The sequence below is a fragment of the Oncorhynchus mykiss genome, chromosome 8, assembly GCF_057628025.1.
Source record: "Oncorhynchus mykiss isolate SJ-2025 chromosome 8, ASM5762802v1, whole genome shotgun sequence".
Classification (NCBI taxonomy): domain Eukaryota; kingdom Metazoa; phylum Chordata; class Actinopteri; order Salmoniformes; family Salmonidae; genus Oncorhynchus; species Oncorhynchus mykiss.
In genome coordinates this window covers 74,518,680-74,542,144 of record NC_143029.1, presented here as the reverse complement: position 1 = coordinate 74,542,144, position 23,465 = coordinate 74,518,680, and the positions used below count along the sequence as shown (strand labels likewise).

The 23,465-nt window shown below is 44.7% G+C and overlaps 1 protein-coding gene across 3 annotated transcripts in view; it reads right to left on the bottom strand.

Annotated features, from left to right (window-relative positions):
- Nucleotides 1–23,465, bottom strand: part of LOC110530502 (GREB1-like protein) — an 86,494-nt gene that overhangs the window by 7,814 nt on the left and 55,215 nt on the right. For 2 of the 3 annotated variants that reach the window (XM_090182563.1, XM_090182564.1), the window contains 12 exons: nucleotides 19,299–19,414; nucleotides 18,798–19,042; nucleotides 18,063–18,616; nucleotides 17,621–17,723; nucleotides 17,317–17,472; nucleotides 16,920–17,059; nucleotides 16,266–16,427; nucleotides 12,777–12,981; nucleotides 11,514–11,679; nucleotides 10,405–10,774; nucleotides 7,800–8,000; nucleotides 1,534–1,672 (listed from right to left, as the gene is read on the bottom strand). In XM_090182563.1, the coding sequence (XP_090038689.1) occupies nucleotides 1,534–1,672; nucleotides 7,800–8,000; nucleotides 10,405–10,774; nucleotides 11,514–11,679; nucleotides 12,777–12,981; nucleotides 16,266–16,427; nucleotides 16,920–17,059; nucleotides 17,317–17,472; nucleotides 17,621–17,723; nucleotides 18,063–18,616; nucleotides 18,798–19,042; nucleotides 19,299–19,414 (2,557 nt within the window). Of the gene's footprint in view, nucleotides 1–1,533; nucleotides 1,673–2,899; nucleotides 3,308–7,799; nucleotides 8,001–10,404; nucleotides 10,775–11,513; nucleotides 11,680–12,776; nucleotides 12,982–16,265; nucleotides 16,428–16,919; nucleotides 17,060–17,316; nucleotides 17,473–17,620; nucleotides 17,724–18,062; nucleotides 18,617–18,797; nucleotides 19,043–19,298; nucleotides 19,415–23,465 lie in introns of all 3 variants that reach the window. The other variant, XR_016482598.1, reaches the window with a different exon arrangement.

Here is a 23,465-nt window from a genome sequence, read left to right as displayed (position 1 = left end):
TAAATGACTAATGATGATAAATACAATCCACCTGTGTGTAATCAAGTCTCCGTATAAATGCACCTGCACTGTGATAGTCTCAGAGGTCCGTTAAAAGCACAGAGAGCATCATGAAGAACAAGGAACACACCAGGCAGGTCCGAGATACTGTTGTGAAGAAGTTTAAAGACGGATTTGGATACAAAAAGATTTCCCAAGCTTTAAACATTCCAAGGAGCACTGTGCAAGCGATAATATTGAAATGGAAGGAGTATCAGACCACTGCAAATCTACCAAGACCTGGCCGTCCCTCTAAACTTTCAGCTCATACAAGGAGAAGACTGATCAGAGATGCAGCCAAGAGGCCCATGATCACTCTGGATGAACTGCAGAGATCTACAGCTGAGCTGGGAGACTCTGTCCATAGGACAACAATCAGTCGTATATTGCACAAATCTGGCCTTTATGGAAGAGTGGCAAGAAGAAAGCCATTTCTTAAAGATATCCATAAAAAGTGTCGTTTAAAGTTTGCCACAAGCCACCTGGGAGACACACCAAACATGTGGAAGAAGGTGCTCTGGTCAGATGAAACCAAAATTGAACTTTTTGGCAACAATGCAAAACCTTATGTTTGGCGTAAAAGCAACACAGCTGAACACACCATCCCCACTGTCAAACATGTGGTTTGGGCCTGCTTTTCTTCAGCAGGGACAGGGAAGATGGTTAAAATTGATGGGAAGATGGATGGAGCCAAATACAGGACCATTCTGGAAGAAAACCTGATGGAGTCTGCAAAAGACCTGAGACTGGGACAGAGATTTGTCTTCCAACAAGACAATGATCCAAAACATAAAGCAAAATCTACAATGGAATGGTTCAAAAATAAACATATCCAGGTGTTAGAATGGCCAAGTCAAAGTCCAGACCTGAATCCAATCGAGAATCTGTGGAAAGAACTGAAAACTGCTGTTCACAAATGCTCTCCATCCAACCTCACTGAGCTCGAGCTGTTTTGCAAGGAGGAATGGGAAAAAATGTCAGTCTCTCGATGTGCAAAACTGATAGAGACATACCCCAAGCGACTTACAGCTGTAATCGCAGCAAAAGGTGGCGCTACAAAGTATTAACTTAAGGGGGCTGAATAATTTTGCACGCCCAATTTTTCAGTTTTTGATTTGTTAAAAAAGTTTGAAATATCCAATAAATGTCGTTCCACTTCATGATTGTGTCCCACTTGTTGTTGATTCTTCACAAAAAAATACAGTTTTATATCTTTATGTTTGAAGCCTGAAATGTGGCAAAAGGTCACAAAGTTCAAGGGGGCCGAATACTTTCGCAAGGCACTGTATATATTGGAAAACATTATAATCAGAGGTCAGAGAACCAGTCAGAAAGGTGGTATTGATCGAGTGAATTGAATTGAAGATTAATAGCCCTAGGCCTCACAGACATTACACTGGTCAAACCTTACATGGTTCCAAAACTATGGATGAGGTTACACTTAACTTTACATAAGGGCAAACAAAACACAACATAGAAAATAGCATTAGTTACCTTTGAGGAAGTGAAACTTCTTGAGGAGGCCAGAGACAACGAAGAAGTCACACAGGTAGAGCAGCAGGCCACTGAAGACCAGACCCTGGTGGTCCAGGTTTGAGGAGTGTGGCCTGGAGCTGACGTAACATACTGACACCTGGGGATGTAGAAAGCCCAGTCACATCTCCACCATCTCAGTCATGATGTTTTATCATGGGAACATGGAATCGTTCCAATTGTTCAAATCCTATACGAAAAATTCTTAAAACCTGTGCTTGACTTAACATTTTTACAATGAGTTGGCCTTCAGAAAGTATTCATTCCCCTTACATGTTCTACATGTTAGAATCACCTTCGGCAGCAATTACAGCTGTGACTCTTTCTAGGTAAGTCTCTAAGACTTACACACCTGGATTGTGCAATATTTGCAGAAAATATTCATACCCCTTGACTTATTCCAAATGTTGTTGTATTACAGACTGAATTCAAAATGATTTATATAGTTTTTGTCTCACCCATCTACACACAATACTCCATAATGACAGTAATTCAAAACATGTTTGACATTTTTGCAAATGTATTTAAAATACAATACAGAAATATCTACTTTACATAGTATTCACACCCTTAAGTCAATACTTTATAGAAGCACCGTTGGCAGCGATTACAGCTGTGAGTCATTCTGGGTAAGTCTCTAAGAGCTTTCCACACCTGGATTGTGCAACATTTGCCCACTATTCTTTTCAAAATTCTTCAAGCTCTGGCAAATAATTTGTTGTTGATAATTGCTAGACAACCATTTTTAAGTCTTGCCATAGATTTTTAAGTAGATTTAAGTCAAAACTGTAACACAGCCACTTAGAAACATTCACTGTCTCCTTGGTAAGCAGCTCCTGTGTAGTTTAGGTTATTATCCTGCTTAAACATTAATTCATCTCCCAGTGTCTGTTGGAAAGCAGACTGAACCAGGTTTCCCTCTAGAACTTTGCCTGTGCTTAGCTCCATTCTGTTTCCTTTTCATCCGGAAAAACGGAAGTATCTATGGTTCAACGAATACCTGGAAGATGTATTATATCTCTCAATCTCCGCATAGGTCGGTAATAATATGAATAAAGAGAATAATACGGTGACGTGCCCCCACTGTTCATTTAAACTGTGCGTCAGATCACACACTGTTTTAGAGAATCTTCTCGCCCAAAGATTCAGAGTGACAGGAAAGTACTGACGATCTTCCAGGTATTTGTAGAACCATAGTTTCATTGGTAACTTCTGTTTTATATGTATGAAGTAGAACGGAAGTTACGAATGTAAATATGGTTCTACAAATACTTGGAAGACTGTCAGTATTCATGCCAACAAGGTCGCAAGGAATAGCACTACTAACCTCTGATTAATGTGCCGGTGCCACTGGAAGAATGGCAGACCCCGTGTTGTGGCAAGATGCAACGTTGACCTTGTAAAATCTTGAGAACGTGCAGGGCGACGACCAGACAGCAGCTGTGCATATCTCATTCAGGGGGACGCCTCTCAGTGCAGCCCAAGATGTGACAACTCTTCTGGTCCAGTAATATATCACACTTTCTGGGACAGGGAGCCCTATACCCTTGTAGGCCTGAGCAACGACATCCACAACCCAGTGAGAAAGCCTCTGCTTGGACAATGCAAGGCCTTTTGACTTCCCAACAAAGCACAGAAACTGCTTGTCTGATTTCCTGTAGTGCTCCAAGACTTGCATATAGCATTTGAGGGAACAGACTGGACACTGGAGATTTGCTCGCTCCTCCTCAGCATTCTGGAAAGGAATGAGGGAAGAAGGCTTGATGTGAAGGAGTGATACATTTAGGCAAAAGGCTGGATAGGACCATAAGGCCTTCCATGGTATGCAGACAGGACTCATAGAGAGTTCGTGGAGCTCACTCCCAAGTTTCGCTGATGAAATAGCTAGGAAGAAAACCATTTTCAGAACGTAACCATTTTATGTCTGACTCCTCCGTATGTTCGAAGGGAGGTTTTCGCAGATCCCAAGTTCTCGCCCGGACAGGTCCACATGTTCAGTTCCAAACCGCTGCCATATCATCTTCACTACTTGCGGGTGAAGTCTCCATTCTCCCGGGGCCGTTTTTCGTCACGACAAGAAGTCCGCCACCTCGTTCACCTTGCCTGGGAGATGAATGGCTCGTAGGGCCCATGCCAGAAGTTGTTGGGCCACCTCATTCCCCCTTGATGGTTGATGTGGAACACTGTCAATGTATTGTCTGATTGCATCAGGAACCGGCAGAAAGTGATTCCGGGCTAGGTAAACTGTCTGAAGTTCTAGCACGTTGATGTGCATTTTTCTCCAGCGGGGGAGCCACTCTCCCTATACAGACCTGTGTTGCCACAGTGCTCCCCAGCCTGTTAGTGAAGCGTCGGTTGTCAGTTCACGCCTTACCGGAATTGATCCAAGAGGGACATCTGTAGTCAGGTAGGTTCTCTTCCTCCATGGCCGCAGAGTAGAGTAGCATGCCCATGTCACCTGCATTTTGGTGTTTCAGTACCACTTGGGGTCCAGGCGGAGGTCATTAAACCACACTTGTAGTAGTCTTAAAGACAGGAGGCCTAAAAGTGTCACCCTGGAGGCCGCCGTGAGTGTGCCCATCAGTTGTTGGAACGTTGGTACCTTCACCACTCATTCAACTGGAAAATTGCAGAAGAAGAATGCTGTCCACACACTGAGTTTTTTACATGCCCTCATAGTACAGGAGTTCAGAGCCATACCAATAAAGGTGACCTTTTGGCCTGGTGTGAAGTTTTTTGTGGTGGGTCAGTGTCAACGCTTGGTTCTCAGCCACAAACTCGCAAGAGGGGGAGAAGATGAGCCAGTCGTCAAAGTAAGGAAGGATCCTGATCGCCTGTAGGTGGAGGGAGATCATGGCTGCACTCACACATATTGTGGAGATGCAAGGAGCCAGGGAGAGGACGAAGGGTAATATCGCAAACTAATATGCCTGGCTTTGGATGGCGAACCGCAGAAAATGCCGGTGTTCTTGTCACGCCCTGACCATAGAGAGCGCTTGTTTCTCTATGGTGTAGTAGGTCAGGGCGTGACTAGGGGGTATTCTAGTTTATAATTTCTATGTTGGTGTTTTTGTATGATTCCCAATTAGCAGCAGCTGGTAATCGTTGTCTCTAATTCGGGATCATATTTAATCATATTTAAGTACCTTTTTTGTGTGTGTTTGTGCATGTGCACCACGTTTTGTTGTTCGTTCATTGATTTATTGTTTTTGCTTTAAGTTCCACTTTTGAAATAAATATGTGGAACTCAACATCCGCTGCGCCTTAGTCCCGTTCTTACGACAACCGTGACAGTTCTGGTAAAACAGGAAACATCTCCAAACTGTCACGCCCTGGCCTTAGTATTTTGTGTTTCCTGTCTCTGTGTTTTGCACCAGCTAGGACTGTTTCGATTTTTCCACGTTTTCTTGTTTTGTATATGTATATTGTTCACGTTATCCTCTTTATTAAAGATGTTCAACCATAACCACGCTGCATTTTGGTTCGCCTTTCCTTCGACGGAAGAATCACGTAACAGAATCACCCACCACAACAGGACCAAGCGGCATGGTGACAGGCAGCGGCAGCAGGAGCAGCGCAAGGAGGAATGGACATGGGAGGACATTTTGGACGGCAAGGGTTGCTACACATGGGAGGAGATCCTGGCGGCAAAAGATTGCCTTCCATGGGAACAGGTGGAGGCAGCCGGAGAGAGGAGCCGGCGATATGAGGGAACACGGCTGGCAAGGAAAACCGAGAGTCAGCCCCAAAAATGTATGTAGGAGACCTGCGCCACCTTCCTGTGCTTACCGGAGGGTGAGAGAGACCGGGCAGGCACCGTGTATTGCTGTGGAGCGCACGGTGTCCCCAGTGCGGGTGCATAGCCCGGTGCGGTACATACCAGCTCCGCGTATTGGCCGGGCTAGAGTGGGCATCGAGCCAGGTGCCATGAAGCCGGCTCTACGCATCTGGTCTCCAGTCCGTCTCCTTGGGCCGGCTTACATGGCACCAGCCTTGCGCATGGTGTCCCCGGTTCGCCTGCATAGCCCAGTGCGGGCTATTCCACCTCGCTGCACTGGCAGGGCGACCGGGAGCATTCAACCAGGGAAGGTTGGGCAGGCTCGGTGCTCAAGAGCTCCAGTGCGCCTGCACGGTCCGGTCTATCCAGTACCACCTCCACGCATCAGTCCTCCGGTGGCAGCTTCCCGCACTCGCCCTGAGGTGCGTGTCCTCGGCCCAGTACCACCAGTGCCAGCACCACGCACCAGGCCTACAGTGCGCTTCGCCTGCCAGAGCCTTCCTCCTCTCCAGCGCTGCCGGAGTCTCCCGCCTGTCCGGCACTGCCAGAGCTTCCGCCCCTCAGTCCAGAGGCGCCAGAGCTCCTCTGGCCAGAGTTTTTCTCTTCTCCAGCGCTGCCGGAGTCTCCAGTCTGCCCAGCGCCATCAGAGCCGCCAGTCTGCAAGGAGCCGCCAGAGCCGCCAGTCTGCAAGGAGCCGCCAGTGCCGCCAGTCTGCAAGGAGCCGCCAGTGCCGCCAGTCTGCAAGGAGCCGCCAGAGCCGCCAGTCTGCCAGGAGCCGCCAGTGCCGCCAGTCAGCCAGGAGCCGCCAGTGCCTCCAGTCAGCCAGGAGCCGCGAGTGCTGCCAGTCAGCCAGGATCCGCCAGTGCCACCAGTCAGCCAGGATCTGCCAGAGCCGCCAGTCAGCCAGGATCTGCCAGTCAGCCAGGATCTGCCATTCAGCCAGGATCCGCCATTCAGCCAGGATCCGCCATTCAGCCAGGATCCGCCATTCAGCCAGGATCCGCCATTCAGCCAGGATCTGCCAGAGCCGCCAGTCAGCCAGGATCTGCCAGAGCCACCGGGCAGCCAGGATCTGCCAGAGCCGCCAGTCAGCCAGGATCTGCCAGAACCGCCATTCAGCCAGGATCTGCCAGAGCCGTCAACCTGCCTGAGCTTCCTCTCAGTCCTGAGTTTCCTCTCAGTCCTGAGCTTCCTCTCAGTCCTGAGCTACCCCTCAGTCCCGAGCTGACCCTCAGTCCGGAGCTGCCCCTCAGCCCGGAGCTGCCCCTCAGCCCGGAGCTGCCCCTCAGTCCAGTGGGGCCCTCTGTTAGGGTTCTTAGGCCAAGGTCGGTGGCGAGGGTCGCCACTCTAAGGACGCTAAGAAAGCAGACTAAGGCTATGTTGGAGTGGGGTCCATGTCCCGCGCCAGAGCCGCCACCATGGATAGACGCCCACCCAGACCCTCCCCTATGGGTTTAGGTGTGCGGCCAGGAGTCCGCACCTTTGGGGGGTGCGGACACCCTGGCCAAAACGTTTTCTTGTTTTGTATATGTATATTGTTCACATTATCATCTTTATTAAAGATGTTCAACCATAACAACGCTGCATTTTGGTCCGCCTTTCCTTCGACGGAAGAATCCCGTAACACAAACTTATTTTTGTTTTGTTTTATAGCTCTATTGAAGACTCCAGGGCTGATTTTGTTAGCATTTTGGCATGTTTTTCTAGGTTGAGAACATAAAACAACATGTGTAAAGCAAATATTATCCTTTATACCTAGAACAGCAAATACTTCAACAGCAAATGTTGCAGAACAGTGATTCTAATATTTGTTCTGAATATTAAAAAAAAAACGATATCTCACCATCAGTGATGGAATTGACAAGCCACTGACGGAGATGACAATAGATCTTGAAAACAGACATATTATTGCCTCTTAAAATAAACGTTCAATACAAAACAATTGTAAAATATGGAGAATGATTAATTTCAAATTCCCCAATAAAAACAACCATCCTATCAGATCTTGCAGCACTCTGACGGAATTGACATTAGACAGAAATCTGACGGAGTTGATGTTTTACATAGTTGACAAAAACAAAAATGTTCTTCTTCATTCAAGTGGTATTCAAAGCAGCAATGTTGTTTTTCCTCAGTAGCTTTATGACTCCAAAATCTAATGACATGTAACATATTTTAACCAAAATTCATATTCTATCAGGCAGACGGAGTTGACAGTTCATGGTTGTGACCAAGGTGATTCCAATATTGTCTGTTTAAATCTATCAAAAGTAGAGAACTTTACAGATTATGAGTGGTCTTTTGGCGCTACATGTAATGAGGACATGAATAAGGATTTTAGACAAATCAGGAAACTGTCTATGGATCTTACCTCAGGGCCTATGTTGAGGAAACTGTCTATGGATCTTACCTCAGGGCCTATGTTGAGGAAACCGTCTATGGATTTTACCTCAGGGCCTATGTTGAGGAAACTGTCTATGGACAGCACAGGGTTGCTGTTGTTCTGTACTGCCTTGGGGAACAGTCTGTGGCTGCAGCTTTGGAGGAACTTCTCTAGGAGGAACTGAGCCGGGGCAGCCAGGAGGGTGTGATCACTGTCTGGGGCACAGACATACTGGTACGGGCTGATGGGGGCTGGATTCTCCATCACCTAGAGGGGGAGCAGGTTGGGGGTTAGGGTGACTGACTGTGTTTCAGACATATTTAGGCACATACAAACACACTATATTATGTACAATACCAGTCAAACGTTTAGACACACCTACTCATTCAAGGTTTTTCTTTATTTTTTACTATTTTCTACATTGTAGAATAATAATGAATACATCAAAGCTATGAAATAAAACATATGGAATCATGTAGTAACCAAAAAAATGTACAAAATATTTTATACTTGAGATTCTTCAAAGTAGCAAACCTTTACCTTGATGACAGCTTTGAACACACTTGGCATTCTCTCAACCAGCTTCATGAGGTGAGTCACCTGGAATGCATTTCAATTAACAGGTATGCCTTGTTAAAAGTTAATTTGTGAAATTTCTTTCCTTCTGCCAATTTGTTGTGTTGTGAAAAGGTAGAGTTGGTATACAGAAGATAGCCCAATATGGTAAAAGACCAAGTCCATATTATGGCAAGAACAGCTCAAATAAGCAAAGAGAAACGACAGTGCCATCAGAGACTCTGGGTTCGCGCCCAGGCTCTGTCGTAACCGGCCGCGACCGGGAGGTCCGTGGGGCGACGCACAATTGGCCTAGCGTCGGCCAGGTTAGGGAGGGGTTGGCCGGTAGGGATGTCCTTGTCTCATCGCGCACCAGCGACTCCTGTGGCGGGCCGGGGGCAGTGCGCGCTAACCAAGGTTGCCAGGTGCACGGTGTTTCCTCCGACACATTGGTGCGGCTGGCTTCCGGGTTGGATGCGCGCTGTGTTAAGAAGCAGTGCGGCTTGGTTGGGTTATGTATCGGAGGACGCATGACTTTCAACCTTCGTCTCTCCCGAGCCTGTACGGGAGTTGTAGCGATGAGACAAGATAGTAGCTACTAAAAAACAATTGGATACCACAAAATTTGGGAGAAAACGGGGTAAAAAAAATAATAATAAAATACGGAAAATGTCAGGAACTTTGAAAGTGAAGTCGTAAAAACCATCAAGCGATGAAACTGGCTCTCACGAGGACCGCCACAGGAAAGGAAGACCCAGTTACTTCTTCTGCGGATAAGTTCATTAGTGTTGACTACACCTCAGTTTGCAGCCAAAATAAATGCTTCACAGAGTTCAATCAGAGTTCAATCAGATAATCAGGCCTTCATTATCAAATTGCTGCAACAAAAAAAAACAATACTAAACTTGATAAGAAGAAGAGACTTGCTTGGCCAAGAAACACGAGCAATGGACATTAGACCGGTTGAAATCTGTCCTTTGGTCTGATGAGTCCAAGTTAGAGATTTTTGGTTCCAACCACCATGTCTTTGTGAGATGCGGAGATCATCTGTTCACCTACTCTGCATGTGTGGTTCCCATCGTAAAGCATGGAGGAGGAGGTGTGATGGTGTGGGGGTGCTTTGCTGGTGACATTGTCAGTGATTTATTTAGAATTCAAGGCATACTTAACCAGCATTGTGTAGCCATACGCCATCCCATCTGGTTTGCTCTTAGTGGGACTATCATTTGTTTTTCAACAGGACAATGACTCAAAACACTCCTCCATGCTGTGTAATGGCTATTTGACCAAGGAGAGTGATGGAGTGCTGCCTGGCCTCCACAATTATCCGACCGAAACCCAATTGAGATTGTTTGGGATGAGTTGGACCGCAGAGTGAAGGAAAAGCAGCCAATAAGTGCTCAGCATATGTGGGAACTCATTCAAGACTGTTGGAAAAGCATTCCTCATGAAGTTGCTTGAGAGAATGCCAAGAGTGTGAAAAGCTGTCTTCAAGGCAAAGGCAAAGGGCTACTTTGAAGAATCTAAAATATATTTGATTTGTTTAACACTTTGTTGGTTACTACATGATTCCTTGTGTTATTTAATTTTTGTATTTGACCTTTATTTAGCTAGGCAAGTCGGTTTAGAACAAATTCTTATTTACAATGACGGCCTGCCAAAAGGAATCCTCCAGGGAAGGGGGCTGGGATTAAAAATCCCAAAATAAATTTAAAATTAAAATATAGGAAAAAAAACACACAACACAACAAGAGAGACAATACAACACTACATAAAGAGAGACCTAAGACAACAACATAGCATGGCAGTAACACATGACAACACAGCAAGGTAGCAACACAACATGACAACAACATGGTAGCAACACGGTAGCAACACAACATGGCAGTAGCACAAAACATGGTACAAACATTATTGGGCACAGACAAAAGCACAAAGTTATTTCATAGTAGTGATGTCTTCACTATTATTCTACAATGTAGAAAATAATAAAAATAAAGAAAAACCCTTGAATGAGTGGGTGTGTCCTTACTTTTGACTGGTACTGTATATATATATATTAAAAAAAATGTTGAAAAGAAGGACGTGGTAGAACAAGTAGGAGCAGAAAACTCACTGTGAGTTTGGGTTTGACCAGAAAGTCCTTGTGTCCTCCAAAGGGAATGTGTTTCTTCATCAGGCTGAAGTGGTTGAAACGACAGAGCAGCAGACCACTGCTGTTGGCTCTCAGGTTGAAGTCCACCTCCTCACAGCTGTACCTGTTGAGGTCGTACTGGACGTTCTGTGTCAGGTCCACATTGAGCATGACAAAGTCATGGAGGTGGCATCGGGAGAAGGGCATGGCAGGCAGGCGGCGGGCCAGGGCACTGCTCCACTTGCGGGTGCCACACATGGTATACAGGAAGATCTTAGGAGTAGCCTCAATGTGCTGCAGCACCGTCTTCAAAGACACGTTGGTCAGACTGGGCCCTGTGTCTGCCATATCACTGAGGGAGAGAGGGAAGAGACATATATTAGTAAGGGTGTTGATAGAGTAGTCCAGATAAATTATGGTTCTTTCTGAGAATTCATTGCAGATCAATATTCATGGACCAACAATCAGAGATTTTTTGAGTATATACAAAGTTCTCCCACTTAAAAAGATGAGAGAGGCCTGTAATTTTCATCATAGGTACACTTCAAATATGACAGACAAAATGAGAAAAAAAATCCAGAAAATCACATTGTAGGATTTTTTATGAATTTATTTGCAAATTATGGTGGAAAATAAGTATTTGGTCAATAACAAAAGTTTATCTCAATACTTTGTTATATACCCTTTGTTGGCAATGACAGAGGTCAAATGTTTTCTGTAAGTCTTCACGAGGTTTTCACACACTGTTTCCTCCATGCAGATCTCCTCTAGAGCAGTGATGTTTTGGGGCTGTTGCTGGACAACACGGACTAACACAGACTTTTTAAGTGGGAGAACTTGCACAATTGATGGCTGACTAAATACTTTTTTGCCCCACTGTATATATATTTTTTACATTTTAGTCATTTAGCAGACATTCTTATCCAGAGCGACTTACATGCATACATGTTGGTACTTTTTCATACTGGTCCCCAGTGGGAATCAAACCCACAACCCTGGCATTGCAAGCGCCATGCTCTACCAACTGAGCCACACATGAGGATATGCTTGCATGCGTGTGTGTGCATGCCAGTTTGAATTTGAAACTGTACCTGCTGCTGTACTGGGGTTGGTGTGCGTTCCAGAGCACACAGGAGTCGTTCATCATGACTATGAAGGGCCAGATGTCCTGCCTCTTGACCCCCTGCTCTCCCAGACGGTTCCTCTCCAGCTCCAGGTTGTGGTATGACAGCTCCTTGATCATGAACCGAGCTGCCCCTGGGACAGTAATGTTACAGCTATGTTACTGACAGTGTGGGTATGTTCCAAATGGCACTCTATTCCCAATATGGTGCATTACTTTTGACCAGGGCTCTGACCATAATGACATATATGATGATGGTGGAGATCCACTGATCCCTTATTTATTTTATTTTGTTTGGTCTAGTCACATGACCTGACTAGAAAAAGGTCTGGACTGTGGTTATCCCCAAGGTCAAATCCAAACAGATTTATTGTGGGTCAAATTCACAAATTGTATGAACACAGCAGAAAAATATTTGCCAACCACTAACTAAAGAGCTCTACCACAGAGCTCCAACTCTAAAGGCTCTAACTCAAACGACAGTCTGAACACAGTACCTGAATTCTAATTATTACTTTATTGGTCCGTCCACCTGCTGAACTGTCCTGTTTTTATCGCCCTTTACCTAATGCCCCTATTGCTGCACGTGCCATGTGCCTGTAGTGCTGCAACACTATTGGTCCATCCATAAAGACTACACACCTGATTGGTGGATCCATATTTCAGACTACTGGCCTAGTTGTGTTTTCATTGACCATTAACCCTATTGGTTAATGTAATATTTAACTCTTACCTACTGACTACAACCTTACTCAACAGACGGCAAGATACAGTATGTCTCTTGAAGTTCACACTGACTGCCATAAATTCATCACTATCAGCAGAGAGAGATAAGCTACTAGACAAACTAAAAGTGTAAAATACATTAGTGTATAAAGAAATACATAAATATAGTTAATAAAACACAAGGCAGCTCTATGATCTCTTTGCTGAGTGTTCTATCACACATTACTATGGTCCTCAATGCTACCACTCAGCAGTGAAACACCTTATTGAGCACTATGATGGGACGAAAAACCTGTAGTACTGCAACTTTCCAATCAATGATCACAGAACTAGACCAATAAAATGAGAGGAACTATCTAAATGAGGGGTAAGGTTGCCCCTAGAAGCTGATCTTGGGTCAGTTGTGTATTTTCCCCGCTGATGGTTAAGGATAGGATTGTGGGAGGGAAAGCTGATCCTAGAACTGTACCTCAGTGAAACTTCAGCGCAGAGCCCAGACACTCACCGACTCCGGCGCTGTTCAACATGGCTGGCAGCACCAGCAGGATGTGGTTGGGCCATTTTCTCCTGTAGTGTTGCATCTCGTATTCCTTGACCACCAGGATGTGGAGGTGGGCGGTGCCCTCCATGGCATGGAAAATGTTGAAAAGGCCGTGCTCCTGACGCCCCGTGGTCGGGGTGAAGATGGGGCTCTTCAACAGACTGGGGTCCTGGGGAGAGAAAGTAGAGATATAGTTAAAGTTGCATAGTGCAGCCGACTAGGGCCCAGGTAGCCTGGTCAAGCAGACTGACTGTTGAGCTGAGCTATCACGAGATCAGGCTGCTTACATTAGACTAGGACCAGGGCTCATTAGCATCAAACCACTAAAGTGAGAGAAGGAGAGGTACATCAGTGTATAGATCGCTCTGTGTGAGACATGTGGCAACTTCTTGTAACATAATGATGTGAGTGTCTGTGTTGATAATGTGTTGCTTACTGTAGGTGTTGTTTACTGTAGGTGTTGCTTAAATGTTGCTTATGGCACGGTTTCATTGAAACATATAACATGCAGTTAGGAAAGATAAGGCAAGCTTTTTCAAAAAGATATTGGTATCCTGTAGCACTCAGAAAGGTTCTGGGACACTGAAGTCTATAGAGAATAAGAGCACCTCTTTCCAGCTGCCCACTGAACTGAGGCAAAAATCCACTATAATTGAGAATTTTATTAAGCATTTTTCTACGGCTGGCCATGCTTTCCACCTGGCTACCCCTACTCCGGTCAACAGCCCCCCCACAGCAACTCACCCAAGCCTCCCCATTTCTCCTTCACCCAAATCCAGATAGCTGATGTTCTGAAAGAGCTGCAAAATCTGGACCCCTACAAATCAGCCTGGCTAGACAATCTGGACCCTCTCTTTCTAAAATGATCTGACGAAATTGTTTCAACCCCTATTACTAGCCTGTTCAACCTCTCTTTCATATCGTCTGAGATTCCCAAAGATTGGAAAGCTGCAGCGATCATCCCCCTCTTCAAAGGGGAAGACACTCTAGGCCCAAACTGCTACAGATCTATATCCATCCTACTTTGCCTTTCTAAAGTCTTCGAAAGCCAAGTTAACAAACAGATCACCGACCATTTGGAATTCCACTGTACCTTCTCCGCTATGCAATCTGGTTTCAGAGCTGGTCACGGGTGCACCTTAGCCACGCTCAAGGTCCTAAACAATACCATAACCGCCATCGATATGAGACATTCCTGTGCAGCTGTATTCATCGACCTGGCCAAGGCTTTCGACTCTGTCAATTACCACAGTCTTAGTAGCAGACTCAGTAATCTTGGTTTCTCAAAGGACTGCCTCGCCTGGTTCACTAACTACTTCTCAGACAGAGTTCAATGTGTCAAAGGAGGGCCTGTTGTCCGGACCTCTGGCAGTCTTTACGGGGGTGCCACAGGGTTCAAATCTCAGGCCGACTCTCTTCTCTGTATACATCAACGATGTGGCTCTTGCTGCTGGTGATTCTCTGATCCACTTCTAAGCAGATGACACCATTCTGTATACTTCTGGCCCTTCTTTGGACACTGTGTTAACTAACCTCCAAACAAGCTTCATTGCAATACAACTCTCCTTCAGTGGCCTCCAACCTCTCTTAAATGCAAGTAAAACTAAATGCATGCTCTTAAACTGATCGCTGCCCACACCTGCCCGCCGGTCCAGCATCACTACTCTGGACGGTTCTGACTTAGAATACAGTATGTGGACAACTACAAATACCTAGGTGTCTGGCTAGACTGTAAACTCTCCTTCCAGACTCACATTAAGCATCTCCAATACAAAATGAAATCTAGAATCGTCTTCCTATTTCGCAACAAAGCATCCTTCACTCATTATGCCAAACATACCCTCGTAAAACTGACCATCCTACCGATCCTCGACTTCGGCGATGTCATTTACAAAATAGCCTCCAACACGCTACTCAACAAATTGGATCCAATCTATCACAGTGCCATCCGTTTTGTCACCAAAGCCCCATATACTACCCACCACTGCGACCTGTACGTTATCGTTGGCTGGCCCTCACTTCATACTCGTCGCCAAACCCACTGGCTCCAGGTAATCTACAAGTCTTTGCTAGGTAAAGCCCTGCAATATCTCAGCTCACTGGTCACCATAGCAGCACCCACCAGTAACATGCGCTCCAGCAGGTATTTCTCACTGGTTACCCCCAAAGCCAATTGCTCCTTTGGCTGCCTTTCCTTCCAGTTCTCTGCTGCCAATGACTGGAACGAAGTGCAAAAATCACTGAAGCTGGAGACTCACATCTCCCTCACTAACTTTAAGCACCAGCTGTCAGAGCAGCTCACAGATCATTGCACCTGTACATAGCCCATCTGTAAATAGCCCATCCAACTAACTCATCCCCATACTGTATTTATTTATTTATCTTGCTCCTTTGCACCCTAGTATCTGTACTTGCACATTCATCTTCTGCACATCTATCATTCCAGTGTTTAATTGGTATATTGTTAGTGTTCGTTTCCTCGTTTCCTTATCAATTAGTTACTCATTGGTGAAATTAGCATTATGACAATAACTTTAATTAAATAATGTAAAAAAACTTTATTAATGCAATTGCAGACAGAAGTTGACAAACAGGAACATACCATGAATGTTTCTGAGTAAGTTCTATATCTAACAAAAGGTCTCCAGAGTTTTATTAAACCCTAAGTTGTGCCCTGGTGATGTCACTGCCTACGTCATCATCCTCTACTCCCAGGACCAAAACCATGCCTACAAAGCTGTATAAACAGGGCCTTTATTGTTAGCTAAACACTTAACAGTAAATGTCCCCTTCCCCCAAAGTTGATTGATTGTGGAATGTTTACGTAGTCTTATCTCCTTCACTCCCCTGCAGAGTTCTGTCTAAGTCACACATTTCTAAGAAGGGCCTCTTTATAATGAGGCAGAAAAAGAGAGAGAAAACTAAAATACAAATGTAGAACCATACTAAACTTCTACAATATTGTTAATCAGTAGTCTAAAACCCTATAAATGTAAGTAGGGAGGGGTCTTTCAACCCCTCTCCTTCTATTAATAAAACATAAGCATAATCAATTTTTTATAATACATCAAACACTTTGGCACAACCCTTTTCATGACCCCTAGGTGAACCCCTATTTATTGCCTCCCGTATCTTACCTAATTTGCACACTGTATAGACCTTTTCTATTGTATTATTGACTATACGTTTGTTTATTCCATGTGTAACTCTGTGTTGTTGTATGTGTCGAACTGCTTTGCTTTATCTTGACTAGGTCGCAGTTGTAAATGAGAACTTGTTCTCAACTAGCCTACCTGGTTAAATAAAGGTGAAATAAAAAGATATATATAAAAAATGCACTACTGATTACAGAAGCTGAAGGGAGAACATTCCTTGCCACTATTCATACTCATCTTGGGAATAACATTCTTAGAACTGGAGGGCAGACTCAAGATTGTCCATATCACCCTTTACCTGCGCAGAGACGAGGGGCAGCCTCATGCTCTCCAGGTGACTGCCGTGCTGGCTGAAGACAAAGTGCTGCTCCTTGGCCTTGGGGATGATGAAGTGGAGCTGCACCTCCTCTCCCAGCATGGACGAGCAGAATGTGAAGGCGTGGAAGGTGCACTCCGACAGCTGAACAAAAACACATCAACACACATCGTTACACATCCTGTACACTCAGAGCTCCACCACCCAACACACCACGCAGTACACCACTCAGTACACCACACCACCCAGCACACCACCCAGTACACCACCCAGCACACCACCCATCACACCACTCAGTACACCACACATCACACCACTCGGCACATCACCCGGCACACCATCCAGCACACCACCCAGCACACCACCCAGCACAAAAGGCTGCAATGCTCAGCACAACAGTCCTTCTACAAGTTGGGTGGTGTTTTTCTATAGGGTTAGAAAAGTGGAAGAAGGGTGGGGCTGTTGAGAACACACAACACAGCAATAGTTGACACAGGTGTTCTGTTAGTTAAGCCAATAAATCAAGTTCTCCCATGAGACAAACAATCTCTTCACAATGACAAACTACTTTTCCCTCCCAGAACCATCTTTAGATCTAAATATATAGATGGCTCTGTTCCCTCATTATGTACTGACCTGTGTGGCAGGGCTTCCTTCACAATAATGGTGACACTGCTCACAATGGTGAAATGCATTGTGGGCCGCGAACATACTCAGCCGAATCGACACAGTCTCCCTCTTTACAGGCATTTGGCTCTCTCCTTCCAGTTTGGGATCTGCATGGACAAATATTACAGTTACATCCACATGCTATGGGACAAAGCAGTTTAAGATACACAGACAACAAATCAATATACATATCACACTTGAGGTAGAAGTTGCCCTTAAACTAAGATCAGATGATGTAAGATCAGATGTTAACACCAAATATTAACTCAACCTATTAATGGGGTCCACTCATATCTGATCCTGAATCAGGGCAGCTTCCTTCTACAATGACATGGGCCGTGAATAAGAGTTTATTTCTGCTGACCTTTCAAGCCCTTTGGCATCTTGTCAGTGTACACGGAACTGGCCCTTCTGAACTTAGGGTCTCTGGGGAAGAGGTCAAAGGGTAGTTTGCGGATCTCCTCGATGTCTGGCCACTGGGTCCTGGCTGGGGGTGTGGCCTCAGACATGTCCGTGGTCGCTAGAAGAGGAGGAGAATGACACATCAATAAACATTTACATCAGCTTCAGTTCCTCGAGTCACACAGCATCAGAGAGAGAGAGAGAGAGAGAGAGAGAGAGAGAGAGAGACAATACATAGATAAAACATAAGATCCAGCTCTCCTTACTTTCCTCCAGCTCCTCTTCATCGTACACATCCACTTCCAGCAGTCTAATCAACATGCGGAACAGGATGCGTAGAAACTGCAGGTAGGCACCGGTCTTCCCCACCTATTACAGAGAACAGAGTAATTAAATGGACTTACCTATCCGGTTGTTACAACTGACATGCTGACATTGCATGCAGCCATCAACACTTAATCTTAGGCATCCATTCAAATACCATAATTAAACACAATTGCCTCTTAGGACTCCATACAACTAGGTCGATATTCTCTTGCACATGGTGGTAGAAGACTGATACTTATCTCTGTATCCGAATGGGAGGGATATGATAGAACAATCCATATCAGCATGCAGCTCTAGACTATGCCGGATGGCATGCACAGGAGAGGTGCTGTCATTGATATAGATATGAGGTGATAGATTAATATCTGCATGGTCTCTAACCTGTGGGGGTCCACTGAGCAGCAGGCGTCGTGGGTGTGGCACCGGGGGAGCCTCGTGGTCGGCATGGTGCTGCCCGGCTACGGTCCACTGTCTGTAGAAGATGCTCTGCTCTGCCCCCTGGAGGTTAGGTCTGACGAGGGGCCTCAGCAGGCTGCTCCAGCCCACATCAGCGTGAGGCAGCAGGGAGAAGGAGCTCAGCTGGCTCCCTGATTCTGGAGCCAGGAGGTTGTAGGCTGCGTGGGACAGGATGACACTCCGCGGAGAGACTAGAGGTGACTTGCTGCCCCCACCACACCCCGTGGACTGGCTGGGGCATTGGGTAGAGGAGGAGGAAGAGCAGGAGGGAGGGGTGTTGGAGGGGCAGGGGGCGGCATTACCCAGGGAGTCACACTCCTGTTTGACCCGGCAGGGGGAGGATGAGGCCGTGCCCGGAACTGTCCTGTAGTCCATCATGATGCTGCCTGCCCTGCCTCCGGGGGGGCAGGAGAAGGTGGAGGGCTTCTGGGAGGAGTCAGGGACGTCAGAAGAGCTGACCCCGTTCTCTGCCAGAGAGCCTGAGAAAGGGAGAGGAATAGGATGGGGAGAGAGAAAGTCCAGACTCATAGAATAGTCTTTCAACTGTTTCATAAACCCTTTCCAACTGTAACACCCTCACTAAACAGTATCTTGAAACCTGAAAACAAGCGGCTCATCCCCATTTCCTAAACATGTTGAGTCTGTTGTCCAGGGACCTACCGGAGGCTTTAGTAGCAGTGCTGACATTGCTCTGGGACTTCTCCAGGTCCACATGAAGCTCTAGGTCTGGGTCCTGGGGGCCGCTGGTTTTGTCTGTCTCTTGGTCCCTGTGGGCCATTGCCTTGCGGCGCTCCTGCACCATCCCCAGGGACACGTAGGAGCAGGCTAGACCTACCTCCTGCTCCAGGGCCGTACGTGTCAGGTAGCTGGAGTCGATCAGACGCAGATCACAGTACTTCAGAGACCTTTAAGGGGAAAAAATAGGAAAGGTGAGGTAGGGGATTCTGCAATTTTACCAAGTCAATCCAATAGACGGTAAACCTTTTTTACAGGATGGTGATGACCATTGGGACTAGGTATCCGAATTGGGAAACACTTTGCATTACTAGCAGTATTACAACATTACTATAGAGGTTTATGAGCAACCTCAAGTGCTACACAAATTTGCAATACTACTTGCTAATACTACTGTGGCAAATGTGATGTGTTTGAGTTGATCACCTTGGGAAGGTCTCTCCCAGAGGGTCTTTTCCAGTGAGGATGACGACACAGGGAAGACCCTCCAGATCCTCATAGGTTTGAGGGATCCAGTCCTCATTTTCACATCCCTGCCAGGCCTGCAGCAACAACACAACACACAATTAGAAATGTTTCCGGACCAAATTAAAACCAAGTTAGGTAACACTTTATTTAGAAAGTCCATCTGTAGACACTCTACAAACTATCACTAATATTTAAACTGTCTACTAATCCTAACTCTAGCCCCAACCGTTACCCTTATCCTAACCCTAAACGTAACTCTTACCCTAACCCTTACCTTAACCTTTTTGGGATAGGGGGCAGCATTTTCACTTTTGGATGAATAGCGTGCCCAGAGTGAACTGCCTCATACTCTGTCACAGATGCTAATATATGCATATTATTATTAGTATGGGATAGAAAACACTCTGAAGTTTCTAAAACAGTTTGAATGATGTCTGTGAGTATAACAGAACTTATATGGCAGGAAACAATTGAGAAAAATCCAACCAGGAAGTGGGACATCTGAGGTTTGTAGTTTTCCAAAGCTTGGCCTACACATTGAGATATGGATAAAGTTGCACGTCTTACGGCTTCCACTAGATGTCAACCGTCTTTAGAAACTTGAATGAGGATTCTACTATAAAGGAGGGGCTCAAGAGAACTCTTTGAGTCAGTGGTCTGGCAGAGAGCCTTGGTCTCATGATGCACGCTCCCGATAGAGTTACCTCTTGTTCCAGTGCTTTTCTGAAGACAAAGGAATTCTCCGGTTGGAACATTATAGATGTTTTATGTTAAAAACATCCTAAAGATTGATTCCATACATTGTTTGACATGTTTTAAAGGACTGTAACGGAACTTTTTAAGTTTTTGTCTGGATGAAGTGCCTGCGCATCATGAAGATGGATTACTGGGCTGAACACGCTAACAACAAGTGGACATTTGGACATAAATTATGGAACAATATGAAACAAATCAGTCATTTATTGTCGAACTGGGATTCCTGGGAGTGCCTTCTGATGAAGATCACCAAAGGTAAGTGAATATTTATGGTGTTGTTTCTAACTTTGTTGATTCCAAAATTGCGGATATTCCTCTGGCTGTTTTTTTGTTTTTTTGAAATCTGACACAGTGGTTGCATTAACTTCTTCGATATAGGGGGCGCTCTTTTAATTTTTGGATGAAAAACGTTCCCGTTTTAAACAAGATATGTTGTCACGAAAATATGCTCGACTATGCATATAATTGACAGCTTTGGAAAGAAAACACTCTGACGTTTCCAAAACTGCAAAGATATTGTCTGTGAGTGCCACAGAACTGATGTTACAGAAAAAACCCAGATAAAAATACAATCAGGAAGTGCTGCATTTTTTGAAACCACCTCATGGCAATGACTCCTTATATGGCTGTGGAGGAGCTAGGAGTCAGCTTACCTTTTCCACGTTTTCCCCAAGGTGTCTGCAGCATTGTGACGTATTTGTAGGCATATCATTGGAAGATTGACCATAAGAGACTACATTTACCAGGTGGTCGCTTGGTGTCCTCCGTCGCAATTATTGCGTAATCTCCAGCTGCAGTATTTTTCAGTTTTCTTCTGATGAAAAGCCAGCTGCCACCACTGATAGATTATCGAATAGATATGTGAAAAACACCTTGAGGATTGATTCTGAACAACGTTTGCCATGTTTCTGTCGATATTATGGAGCTAATTTGGAAAAAAGTTTGGCGTTGACTGCATTTTCGTTTTTTTTTCTTAGCCAAACGTGCTGAACAAAACTGAGCTATTTCTCTTACACAAATAATATTTTTGGGAAAAAATGAACATTTGCTATCTAACTGAGAGTCTCATCATTGAAAACATCCGAAGTTCTTCAAAGGTAAATGATTTTATTTGAATGCTTTTCTTGTTTTTGTGAAAATGTTGCCTGCTGAATGCTAGGCTTAATGCTATGCTAGGCTATTAATACTCTTACACAAATGCTTGTGTAGCTTTGGTTAAAGCATATTTTGAAAATCTGAGATGACAGTGTTGTTAACAAAAGGCTAAGCTTGTGTTCCAACATATTTATTTAATTTCATTTGCGATTTTCATGAATAGGAAACGTTGCGTTATGGTAATGAGCTTGAGGCTATGATTACGCTCCCGGATACGGGATTGCTCGACGCTAGAGGTTAAGGAGAAGTCGTATCTTTTGTATCTTTTATCAATGTTTATTATGAGTATTTCTCCAAAATCACCGGATGTTTTGGAATCAAAATATTACTGCACGTAAGGCGCCAATGTAAACTGAGATTTTTGGATATAAATATGCACATTATCGAACAAAACATACATGTATTGTGTAACATGATGTCCTATGAGTGTCATCTGATGAAGATCATCAAATGTTAGTGATTAATTTTATCTATATTTCTGCTTTTTGTGACTACTATCTTTGGCTGGAAAAATGTGTGTGTTTTTTCGACTTGGCTATGACCTAACATAATCATAATCATAATGTTGTGCTTTAGCTGTAAAGCATTTTTTAGATCAGACACGATGGGTAGATTAACAAGATGTTGATCTTTCATTTGCTATATTGTTAATGTATGAAAGTTACATATTTCTAAAAAATATTTTAGATTTTTGCGAGCTGCCTTTTCAGCGGAATGTTGTCGAGGGGTTCCGCTACGCTATAAACGTTAACTCTTACCCTAACTCTATCTCTTACACTAACCCTTATTAGCGTTTTTTGTAGCTTATTTTTTACTTATTTTGTACATAATGTTGCCGCTACCGTCTCGTGTGACCGAAAATAACTTCTCGACATCAGGACTGCGATTACTCACCACAGACTGGCAGAATCCTGTTTTTCCTTTAACGAGTCTGACGAGCCCGACGCGAACGATATACTGCTTTCTCGGGAACAGGCCCAGATCCCCATGATTTGCGTGAAGAGGAGGCGGAGAAAAAGGGACCAAAGCGCGGGCTGCCTTCTGAGAATTCGTAGGTGATCGAATAAACGCCCACTTCCTTCAATTCTGCTAGCAAACGTGCAATCGTTGGAGAATAAAATAGATGACATACAGTTGAAGTCGGAAGTTTACATACACCTTAGCCAAATACATTTAAACTCAGTTTTTCACAATTCCAGACATTTACTCCTAGTAAAAATTCCCTGTCTTAGGTTAGTTAGGATCACCACTTTAATTTAAGAATGTGAAATGTCAGAATAATAGTAGAGAGATGATTTATTCAGCTTTTACTTCTTTCATCACATTCCCAGTGGGTAAAAAGTTTACATACTCTCAATTAGTATTTGGTAGCATTGCCTTTAAATTGTTTAACTTGGGTCAAACGTTTCGGGTAGCCATCCACAAACTTCCCACAGTAAGTTGGGTGAATTTTGGCCCAGCAAACAAGAAAATGCTCACCCAGAGCCGGCGCTCCTAGTAGCCTGGGACTTTAATGCAGGGAAACTTAAATCCGTTGTTAAAACATGTTAAATGTGCAAGCAGAGGAGAAAAAAAAAACTCTGGACCACCTTTATTCCACACACAGAGACGCATACAAAGCTCTCCCTCGCCCTCCATTTGGCAAATCTGACCATTATTCTATCCTCCTGATTCCTGCTAACAAGCAAAAATTAAAGCAGGAAGCACCAGTGACTAGATCAATAAAATAGTGGTCAGATGAAGCAGATGTTAAGCTACAGGAGTTTTGTGCTATCACAGACTGGAATATGTTCCGGGATTCCTCCGATGGCATTGAGGAGTACACCACTTCAGTCATTGGATTCATTAATAAGTGTATCGATGACGACGTCCCCACAGTGACCGTACCAACCAGAAGCCCCAAACAGAAGCCACTGAGCTAAAGGCTAGAGCTGCCGCTTTCAAGGAGCGGGACTCTAATCCAGAAGCTTATAAGAAATCCCGCTATGCCTTCCTACAAACCATCAAACAGGCAAATCGTCAATACAGGACTAAGATCAAATCGTACTACACCATATCTGATGCTCGTTGGATGTGGCAGGGCTTGCAAACCATTACAGACTACAAAAGGGTAGCACAGCCGAGAACTACCCAGTGAAGCGAGCCTAACATACGTGCTAAATAACTTCTATGCTCACTTCGAGGCAAATGGCACTGAAACATGCATGAGAGCAC